Source organism: Takifugu rubripes, chromosome 17, assembly GCF_901000725.2.
Source record: "Takifugu rubripes chromosome 17, fTakRub1.2, whole genome shotgun sequence".
Classification (NCBI taxonomy): Eukaryota; Metazoa; Chordata; class Actinopteri; order Tetraodontiformes; family Tetraodontidae; genus Takifugu; species Takifugu rubripes.
Genome location: NC_042301.1, coordinates 3219410 through 3230398, shown reverse-complemented (window position 1 = coordinate 3230398; position 10989 = coordinate 3219410). Strand labels below are relative to the sequence as shown.

Sequence of the window (10989 nt, the reverse complement as noted above, 5' to 3'; positions counted from 1 at the left end):
CGAGATTACGGCTGTTGTTAAGCCGATGTTGCTAAAGCAGCGTTGCTAGGTCGCTTCTTCTTCGCTTCTTTTATTTATTGTTGCACACGCGTTAGAGCGACACCACCAGGCGTCTTTGAAAACAACAACTTGAAGGCGATATAGGAATGGGGTTCTGGTGAATTACGCCAGCTTTGTTTTTCTTTTCGCTATTTTTTTTGCTGTAATTTATCATTTAAATTGATTTAGTACATTTCAAACTGAAGGTATGTGTCATTAAACAATACAGGAATGGATTTTATCAACTTTTTATTTGAAGGATGCAGGTTAAAATGAGACATTCAGATTCAGAGAGCAAAACGGAGAAAAGACCGCATTTCCCAGGCGTCGGTTTCGTTAAAACAGAGATGTTTACACAGAACAACAATTATCTCGCGGGGGGCCTCGGAAGTCTCGCGAGAGCGGGGATAGGCGTGCACATGACGCAAGTTGGCTGACAGGGGAGGGAGGGGGAGTGAAACAGCAGTGAAGGAAAAGACGAGGAAGCTGCAAGGATGGCGGAGTCACACCTCTGAAGGTAAAACACTTCCATTGCCGCATAAACGCCGGACGTTTGACTACCCGGGCAGCCGCACGTCTCCGGAGAGGAGGCCGCTGTCGGTCGCGTGGCACCGCGTGCGAAGCAAAGGGGTGTCATTTGGCGTTGCTGCACGGGAACACACTCTTTGTTCGGCTCCGGAATGGCCGCTGTTTTTCAGCGTTTTATTCCCCCCGCCTCGATTAATACAGCGTTGGAGGCACAGCGGGACGCGGGGGTCGCTGTGGTTGGCAACGTGCGCGCGTCCCGATCGCCTCTCCCCGGCGCAGCCAGCCGCCCCGTTCGGCCGTCCTCAGCCGTGTCTTCTGGCTGATTCCAGTGGACTCGCCCGCTGGAGACGTTTCTCCCACTCGAGCTCACGACGGACGGGTCGGTCCGCGTCCCGACAGCCGCTGTGTTTTGGGCCTACAGATGCAGCTAGCTCCCGCTGACATGGACGCGGTTGTTGTCGGGAAATCTGTCCAGGAAATCACTGACCCACATTTGCACAATTTGTCGCATGTAACGAGCAACTTGGGTTTTTTCGTGTCAGCCTACCGCGCTGTGATTCTTTCCCGTTTGACTCATTAGTGCTGTTAGCTTGTGGGCTAGCTTGCTCTTTAGCCGACGTTAGCCTGCTAGCAGCCTGGCATACCTGACTTTTACTACACAATTGCACTCTTTTTATCCCAACACTGTCATTAAAGTGACTTCTTAAGGTGTCTTCTAGTTTTTCCTCTGAGGCCCGTTTGTTGTAAATAAGGTCAACGGAGATTTATTGTCTTCCCCCTCCCAGTTTCTTCAAATGTTGGCTAACATGCTAACGCTGCACGTCCACGGCTCAGCTGAGACAATCGGTTGGTTGTTGGATAAACAGAATCTAACATGGTAGTTTGCCCTCTCGGCGTCGGAGAGTAAATGTCACTTCGTTGACCCCCAAATACTTTTAATCCTAGCGTGTTTTCTTGGGTGGCCATGTTATGGAAATCCAGTTGATTCTCCGGGCACTTTGACCTGGCCGATAAATGGACTTTTAAAATGATTTTGGACGCCTATAGACTCACTTTGCAAGCATTTCCTTAAGTTCCCCTTTGTTAATTTACCTCTGTTGAACCTCCAGTGATCACAGCGACAGTCCGGCCCTGTAGTGTTTGGAGTTTGGGTGGTTCCATATTGTTTGACAGACATTTGGCTCCAGTTCAGATATTTAATGAATCTGAGTTTGTGGGGAATGTTATCCTGCCCTATACACGAGTTGGACCATCTTCCTGCACAATCTTCCCCATAGAGCAAACCAGCGTTCCTCCGCAACTGTGCCCGGGTTGGGATATTATTTAGCCAGTAGTTTTTACTTAATTAAAGATAGAAAAGTTCCTTTCTATTATATTTAGAAGCTGCACGGTCAGACATGGAGACACGTCAGAGAACTGTCAGTTTCCAGCCTTAATCCTCTGCAGCAGCTTTAAACTGTATAGAACAGGGGGTGGATGCGATATACAGCCGTATTATAATCAGTAGGTCTGATGGGGTGTGGAGATAAATGTCCAATTGCTGAGTAACAGGCGTTTGGACGGAACCAGAGAGTTAACCAACCAACTTTAGGGTTGTTTTATCTGGTTTTGAGCAAACAACGGGAGAGCGTTTCTCCATTGTGCTGCCAAATGCCACGTGCAACGGTGACGGCTGTCGTTACGGCGGGTGTGTGTGTGTGTGTGTGTGTGTGTGGGGGGGGGGGGGGGTAAACGCACAACCCGTGTGGATTCTTCAGCTTCATACGTGATGTGTGATTTCCTAACTTGGGTCGAGTGGGAAAGCGCGAAGCGTTTAAACAGGGATAAATCTTTACAGATAACCTTTAGGCGCGGGGACGGGGCGAGCGCGGCCATAAAAGGAAGCAGCCTGCACAGTTTAGTTAATACTCCTGCAGCAGCGCGCCGGCCTGGCTTTGCTCATCTTCTGCTCAGACTCAATTTCATCCTCGGCTGTGCCCGTTCCAGCCCCTCATCGCCGAGAAACTCCTTTCTGTCGCATGTCGGTTATATAGCGTCCTATAGCGTAACGGCTCGGGCTATCGACCCCGCACTTCTTTGACCCGAAAGGTCACCCGACTCCGTGCTTTGAAGGCCACCTCTGAGGCTGAGGCGCAGCAGTTCTAACCTTTCCACTCGGCTCTGATCCCAAGCCAAACCTGCCTCTCTCTCCCCACAGCTCAGCCTGTGCACGTAGAGCTTTACTGTGGTTCTGGGGCCGCAGCAACACGGACGCGTCCCGGCCCCGTTTAGCAGATCCGCTTCCTTTGGTCTGGAGCTGAATGCGCTTCCATTGGACACGAACCACTCTTAGAATCAGGTAGGAATAACTCTTTAAAGCGGCTAAAATTTGCTTGATGATGGGGATTTCTGAATGGAGCCAGTCCGATCCCGACTAGCCCAGAGGGTGTGGCAGGCTTTAACTGGAAAGAATCACACCCAGAACCAAGGTGGTACATCAGCGGTACCCTTGGGTCGCTGTAGCAACGCTGTTGGAGGACACAGAACACTGAAGGCTGCCGAGGAAGGTTCTCACATATGTATCGGACCTATGAAGTGTTGTAGTGGGCTCCACGTCTCAGCTGATGGGAACACTGGGGCCGACTGGAGTCAGCTTTGTTTACCTTTCACCTCGTGTTGTGTGGGGGGGGGGGGTCATAGGCCATCGTGTGGGTTGTGGAGCGGGTCGATTTCCAATCACGTTATCTGACGCCGCCGATATTTGTCGGACTGACGTGTTTACGTGCACTTTAGTCGCCCGGTTGTCGTCGGATAAAGGCGACAATCGAAGGGGAATGTTGGACCGACCAGCCGACAGTAAACACACGTTTGCCTCTATTCTTCCACCTTTTTCCCGCTGCTTAAAGGCGTCGTGCTTAAATCCCGGCAAAATTACCCGACGCCCCCCCTTGGGTTGATATTGAAATTCTAAAAGGGACGATTTTGTCTGTTTCCTAACAGGAAACCTCTGAAGCAGTCGGCCAGAAACCTGCCGGGAGGATGAACCTGGAGAAAACCACCTGGACCTGGAGGCCCTGAGGTTGGACGCAGTTCAGAACCTGAAGCATGTGGCTCATGAGCTCGACCACCCAGTCACTCCAAAGGCTTTTCCCCCCCATCGCGTTGTAACGGAGCGAAGAGACGCACCCAGAAACCCCCGTCGACAAGGCCTTTATGCTTTATGTGAAGGCTGATCGTAGATGTGCAGACCTGGACGGGGATGTTTCCATTAAAAGCCGCCTCGGCTGTCTCCCTCTTCCCGGACGAGTAACCCGTCTGGAGGGACTCCCATGAGCAACCCCGCAGGACACCCAACCGCGTCAACATGAGCAGTACTTTAGGCAAAGAGAAAGATTTGAAGGAAAAGGACCCCAAATGTGGTCCGGTGGGGAAAGAAAGGGAAAAGGAGGCCAAGGCTCTCGCTGGCTTGGTGAAGGAGGGTGGCAAGGAACCTAAGACCAAAGGGAAAGACGCCAAAGAAGGAAAGAAGGACACCAGCGGCTCCACGCCGGGCGTCGCCTTCTCTGTTGACAACACGATAAAGAGACCAAACCCGGCAGCGGGCACGCGCAAGAAGTCCAGCAACGCCGAGGTGATCAAAGAGCTGAACAAGTGCAGGGAGGAGAACTCCATGCGGCTGGATCTATCCAAGCGCTCCATCCACATGCTCCCCACCTCCATCAAGGAATTAACGCAGCTGGCTGAACTTTACCTGTACAGCAACAAGCTCCAGAGCCTGCCGGCCGAGCTGGGCTGCCTGTCCAGCCTGGTCACGCTGGCTCTCAGCGAGAACTCCCTGACCAGTTTGCCGGACTCTTTGGACTCCCTTAAAAAGCTCCAGATGCTGGACCTGCGGCACAACAAGCTGCGGGAGATCCCCGCCGTGGTGTACCGGCTGACCACCCTCACCACGCTGTACCTGCGCTTCAACCGCATCACCACGGTGGAGAAGGACATCCGCCACCTCTCCAAACTCACCATGCTCAGCATTCGGGAGAACAAGATCAAGCAGCTGCCCGCGGAGATAGGTGCGAACGCCAGGTCCGGCCGGGATCTCGGAGGAGCTCCAGCTCTAAACCTGGCTTTGTGTGTTGTGTTTTTTTTTTTTCTGCGCAGGGGAGCTGTGCAGCCTGGTCACTCTAGACGTCGCCCATAACCAGCTGGAACATTTACCGAAGGAGATTGGGAATTGCACAAAGATAACCAACCTGGACTTGCAGCACAATGAACTCTTGGACCTTCCGGAGACCATAGGTAATCAAGTTTGTCCCCTCCAGCGTTCAATTAATAGCAACAATGCGGTCGTTTTCTTCAGGAAGTTAAGTACGTAGTTAAATGCGTTTAATAATCTCTCTGTAGGCAATCTGGCGAGCATAAATCGCTTGGGTCTGAGATACAACCGATTGTCAGCCATCCCCAGGTCGTTAGCCAAATGTCGAGAGCTGGAGGAGCTAAACCTGGAAAACAACAACATTTCAGTTCTGCCAGAGGTGAGTTCTTTAAATTTGAAGCCAATAAAACCTGCAATCACGCCCATCAAATGACAAATATGGACGTCTGTCTAACACTAATTAACAGTGTTATATTGACTATGCCAGCACAGACAGGACACCGTTAGCAAGATTTTCTCACCTGAACCAGATTAACCAGTCAGACATTGTGGGTATGAAAACAATGTTGGTACAAGTTGTGTTGCCGTTGTTCACTGCTGGCGGAGCAACAAAAAGTGACCTTATTGAGAAATGGAAATGGGTTTGATGAGCGGAGGCCGGTTTCCTCGCGTGGTTCGGAGCGCCGGTGTTCATCATCTCGTGGATCGTGTCTCATCGCTCACTTTTTGTGCTTCACCAGGGCCTGCTGTCGAGTTTAGTCAAACTGACGAGTCTAACGCTGGCACGCAACTGCTTCCAGTCGTACCCGGTGGGCGGCCCGTCGCAGTTCTCCACCATCTACTCCCTCAACATGGAGCACAATTGCATCAACAAGATCCCCTTTGGAATCTTCTCAAGGGCCAAAGTGTTAAGCAAGCTAAACATGAAGGTACGTCGAGCTTCGAACGGAACCCAGAGAGACATTAGACCTCGTTTGATAAACATTTAACACTTTCACAACGGAAACTGTTTAGTTTTCCTCAGATTTAACCGCCATTGTCGTTTACTGTGCACTGCATTCTGGGTAACGGAGTCATTGCAGTCGGAGCTACCTCCAGCCAGCAGCGCAGGAGCTGTGCACGGGAGCACCACGTCTTCTGCTCAGCCTTCTTTAAAATCTTAACAAGAGAAGCACGAATAACTGAAAACGCCGATGGAAGTGAAGATGGTCAGATGGGCGAGGAGGCGACGGTGGGACAGACTCGCCTCCCGATGCCAACTCTGCGAGCGTTCTGTCGGCGCTTGTTCACGGCAGCAGATTCAAATACATGACTCATTATTTAATCATATTCCAAAGGCACAATCCAGCCGGCTGCACCCACCAGCCCGCCCCGACGTACCGCCTCGCCGGCCGGCGCCGAGGGCCCGGGCGCCGTCGGGAGGTTCTTCCAGCTCTCCCCTGGAAACGAGTCGCAAAAACCGCTAACGCAAGGTGGCACGAGCTGCTGTTTTGGGTTTTAAGTCAGCGCGCGCGTCCGCCTCCAGCTCCACAACAGCCCCTTTGACGCCATTGTCCCAGAATGCATTGCACAGGCCAAAAATGTCAGCGTCCAATAACACGTGATGGTCGTCCCGCTTGGACAAACAACACTGTCCCAGCGGACGTTTGTGCTTCAGAATGTGGTTTTTTTGTATACATCGAGTGTTTACATCGAGTTGTTTGTGCGAGTCCTAATGGCCCAAACAGTGTCGTCCTGTTCTTAATGTCCCTGACCAACGGTCTTTCCTGCGTCTTCCTCAGGACAACCAGTTAACGTCGCTGCCCCTGGACTTCGGCACATGGACGAGCATGGTGGAGCTGAACCTGGCCACCAATCAGCTAACAAAAATCCCCGAGGACGTTTGTGGATTAGTCTCTTTGGAGGTAACTCGCGTTCCCGCTCAAGGATCCGTCCTGCTCACACGTGCCGAGTCACCCGTGAATCAGAGACTTTCTGGGAAATCCGCACGGGGCAATTTCGCCCCCCTCGAACGCCCGGTAACATTACTGGAAACCTACCGGGGAGGCTGTTTACTGGGAAGCCTCCCGCCGTGCCGTCGGCCTCTTTACAGCACAGGTCTCGTTATTTTGACGCCGCTGTTCGGGGTGTTTGTCTGCCTGATCAGCACAGAAGCTGAACACATTTAAGCACCGAACGCTCGAGAGGAGAGTGGGAGCGTGAGAGCTGCTGGAGGTCTGAGCCCACGGTGTTACCAGCATCGCCGCAGAGCAGGAATTTGGCGGCGCGCGCGTGACTCATAGGAATCACCAGCGATGCTGGGAACATGACCACTTTTACCTGAACGTGGACGCGAACGTGTCCTCCGAAGGTCCGAGTCGTTCCAGCAGTAGTTTTCCAGAGAGAAGACGAGCGAGTCGCTAAATAATCAGCGCGCCGGAGAACAAACGCGGCCCCGAGTTTCCTTTTATAGTTCCGAATTCGGGCTGATGAATAAAGCCCGAGATGAAAATAGCGCCGTCTTTTTGGCCGCTGGAACGGACGGGTCTAAATATTGACAGTAGAGGACACGGACGCCGCTCGACGCCTCACACGAGCCACTTCTCCACGTGCTTCGTGGGTCTCACTTCCACTCTTTACCCAACAGGTGTTGATACTGTCCAATAACCTCCTCAAGAAGTTACCTCACGGTATCGGCAACTTGAGGAAGCTGCGGGAGCTCGACCTGGAGGAGAACAAATTGGAATGTCTACCCAACGAAATCGCTTATCTCAAAGACTTACAGGTAACGTCCCCATCGCACCCCCCATGTTCCCCCATGTCCGTTTCCGCCCGTTTAGACTCCTCAGATCTTTGAGGGGCTGCGATGCTCTGCAGCTAGGAGGGTCTTTTAAAAAAAAAAAAAAAAAAACTTCCTTTCTTTCTTTCCTAGAAATTGGTGTTGACGAATAATCAGCTCACTACGTTACCCAGAGGCATCGGGCACCTCACCAACCTGACCCACCTGGGTCTGGGGGAGAATCTGCTGCAAAACCTTCCAGAGGAGATCGGTGAGTACCCCCCCCAAGGTCACGGGGTCAAGTGTAGATGGGCGCCCCAACAATCAGTCTTGACCTCATGAGAGAGCTAGCTTGTTTAACCGCCCTGTTTGTCCACCGCCGATCCCTCTCCCGGGCGCCGCAGGACTAGTCTGCTCGAGATTACGGGTTAAGTCAGAGATTAAAACGGGTGGAGGGGAAAGGTGAATCTATTTTTAGAGCGCCGAGATTTGAATTAGCCCCGTTGCTCCAAGGAAAAGGTGAGAAAGGTGCTTCCAAGTAAAATGTGCTATCCTGAGTGGCTTAAGCCCCGCCCCCATCGTGAGCGGTGGCCGAGGTTCAGTCTGAGACGCGCTTTGTCGGAGCTCCTCTCACCTGGTGGTCGTCCTCAGGCACACTGGAGAACCTGGAGGAGCTGTACCTCAACGACAACCCCAACCTGCACAGCCTCCCGTTCGAGCTGGCGCTCTGCAGCAAGCTGTCCATCATGAGCATCGAGAACTGTCCCCTCAGCCACCTGCCGCCCCAGATCGTCGCGGGGGGGCCCTCCTTCATCATCCAGTTTCTTAAGATGCAGGGACCCTACCGCGCCATGGTGTGAGCCCCGGTCCAGACCTGACTCCAGACCCCCCCCCCCCCCCCCCCCCCCCCCCCGCCGCCAAATACACGTATCAAACACTGTCAACTGGCACAATCAGTGTGAGTGGAGGACGGCGGAGGAGAGGACGTTTCTCTCATCGTTTCGGGGCGGAACCTAAACATATCTTTGGAGACTCCAGATTTTTATTGCGTTATTTCGGGACCCCTCCCCCCCCCCCCCCCCCCCCAAACATCACCACCTCCCGGTTCACCGTTCATTCCAAATCATCCAAGAGGAAAAAGATTCCCGTCTCTTTTGCCAAAACTGATGCTATATAAAGTTCTATATATTGAGTAAGTGTGAGCCGCGTCTCTTAACCATATAAACACGCTCCCATTGCCAATGTATTTACAGTAATTACAAGCATCTATTATGTGAGCAAGAATACAACTGTATGCAAAAAAAAAAAGAGAAAGAAAATCACAAAAAAAGTCTTGGGAACGTCACGTTTACTGTCGCTGCCATACGTTGTCATCTTGTTCTATTATTCTTTTATTATACCCTTGTTTTTTTATACATATATCACCGTCAACAGGATAACTTATGTTAATTTGCATCAGGACCAGAAAGAACAAAGCGTCTAATTATGATGTGTAAATGATTTTTTTTTTTTTTCAGGGGGTAATTTTGTTTATTTTAATTAGTTTTGTTTTTTTTAACTGTGCCTACGTTTAGAGTGACGGTTCACTTCTAAACACACTTGTCCATGAAATTACAAAGATATAAATTATTTTAGTGACCTTTTATTTGTATTATCACTGCTGTTCGGTCATATCAGCGGCGCGTGGGCGGGGGCGGCGCCGATCAAACGCGCTTCACAGAACGGCGGCGGCCTGATCGCCACGGCGACAAGTATTGAGCAGCAGTGGGGGGCGTCGGCGATGGGATGGTGGGCGTCCCGTCTCCACCTTTTTACCTTCAGTGTTGGGCTGTCCTCAAGCACCGGCCACGTCTCCAGCCTTTCTTTCTTAACGGCTTTTTTGGGCTCCAAAGGCATCACCGGAGGATCGATAATAAAACCTTTGACCGACCTTTTTGGTTCTTTTTCTTCTTTTTTCCCCCTTTTCTGCAAGTTCCACGATAGGAAATGTGGATTCAACTTTAAATTTTGTACATGAACCTTTGTTGTTTTGAGTCTTTTGTCCCACACTGTCCCAGCAATGCTGCTGCTCTCGTGCACTTTTTTTTTTTTTTTTTTTTTCCATAAGACAAAACTTCACAGTAGCCTCTCATGGGTTATATTTGAAGGGGGGGGGGCATTTGTTTTCACAAAGTTCTTTCTCTGTTCAAACAAATGGCTTATCTTGTACATGTGTATTAATTAAATGTAAATTTTGGGTTTTAGTTGCTAACCTTTTTTTTTTTTTTACGGGGGGGGGGGGGGGGGGGGTGTATCCTGTCGATTGTAAGGGGAATCCTGTGGTTCTGAGACGATTCCCACCTCTGTTACAAGGCTCAATTCAGGATTGTTGGTTTTGAACCCTCTTTTTTTTGTGTGTGTGTTCAGTTGGGATCGTTTCAGGTGACTGTACAGAAAACCCCCAAATTTAGCCCCTTTCTGAAGACATCCCATCTCCACATCTGCTGACAGTTGTTTGGTATTTACCGCTGGGGGGGGGGGGGGGGGGGGGGAGCACTGATCAAATCCACGGTGAGGAAAGTCCCATTTCCAGGACTGTCAAGCGTGTTAAAGGGCTTTCTGTGTCACGCTGGGCGGCGCCGCTGCATTCCTGGCTTTTCTATACATCTATACATAAAAAAAAGGAAAAAACAAACAAACAAACAACTTGGAGGTTTCTTGTTTATGTACTTTTAGTTGTGAACAACTGTGTGACAGCTGCCTTCAGCCAGTACTTACAGTGACGTGCATTAGGTGTGCAGCGAGCGCTGTGGCCCGTTTACACCCCGTCTGTCTTCACTCGTCATGTGCCATTTTGGGTGACCCCCCCCCCCCCCCCCCCCCTCACCCCGCCCCCCCAGAGGACCATGGGAACAGATTGTATTTATCAGATCCAGGAATGTAGTTCCAAACAGGGAGCTCACACCCCCACCTCCACCTGTACCGGGGCATCCAGGACAATCCCCTCTTCCTGTGCGGTTCTCATCCAACTTTTTTTTTTTTGGTGGGGGGGGGGGGGGGCTTTTCTGGATCACGCCGCTTGCCTGGTTATTTTGTACAAACGAGCATGTTGGACGGACTTTTGGCTGTTCCCGCGTGCCGGTGGGCAGACGCTTGGGCTGGGGTCCGACCGGCGAGCAGCCTTAACGCTCCTTTTCTTTTTCTAACGCGTTCCTCGTCTCCGCGGCCACCGACTGTACTTGGTTATTGTGATTCCGGGCTCTTCGGTATTTCTCCCTGCAGTGTGTTTGTTGCATAGATGAGTATTGTAAAGTCCGAAACGGGCGAGTGGGAGGCGACGGTGGACCGGACCGGCTCACTCGTCTTTGATCTTAAACGCCGAGAGGGTCCGAACTGGACCCCCGGAGAGGAGAGAGGAGGTCAAATAGTCATTTTCAGCAAATAAAACCCTTTTCTTCTATTGTTTGACATTTTTTTCTGGAGGTCACATTTCTTGACGCAAGAAATCAGGTTTGAAGTGACAGCAGGTTAGTTTCCTTCCATCCTTCCATCCCAT

The 10989-nt window shown here is 51.2% G+C and overlaps 1 protein-coding gene across 1 annotated transcript; it reads left to right on the top strand.

Annotated features, from left to right (window-relative positions):
- The first annotated feature begins 433 nt into the window (after positions 1 to 433).
- shoc2 (SHOC2 leucine rich repeat scaffold protein) lies at positions 434 to 10893 on the top strand. The gene is made up of 11 exons (XM_011612330.2): positions 434 to 556; positions 2765 to 2905; positions 3547 to 4613; positions 4702 to 4839; positions 4945 to 5075; positions 5437 to 5625; positions 6478 to 6600; positions 7323 to 7460; positions 7608 to 7725; positions 8106 to 8328; positions 8359 to 10893. Exons 3-10 carry the CDS (start codon positions 3911 to 3913, stop codon positions 8312 to 8314), a joined length of 1749 nt encoding a protein of 582 aa, XP_011610632.1. The 5' UTR covers positions 434 to 556; positions 2765 to 2905; positions 3547 to 3910; the 3' UTR covers positions 8315 to 8328; positions 8359 to 10893.
- Positions 10894 to 10989: the final 96 nt, after the last annotated feature.

What these genes read in the sequence shown, in the direction of transcription:
- shoc2 (XM_011612330.2), top strand. Translation starts at nt 3,911, where the DNA reads ATGAGCAGTACTTTAGGCAAAGAGAAAGATTTGAAGGAAAAGGACCCC. An exon ending in GGACCTTCCGGAGACCATAG is followed by an intron (nt 4,840 to 4,944) that starts GTAATCAAGTTT and finishes ATCTCTCTGTAG; the next exon opens with GCAATCTGGCGAGCATAAAT. An exon ending in GTGGATTAGTCTCTTTGGAG is followed by an intron (nt 6,601 to 7,322) that starts GTAACTCGCGTT and finishes TTTACCCAACAG; the next exon opens with GTGTTGATACTGTCCAATAA.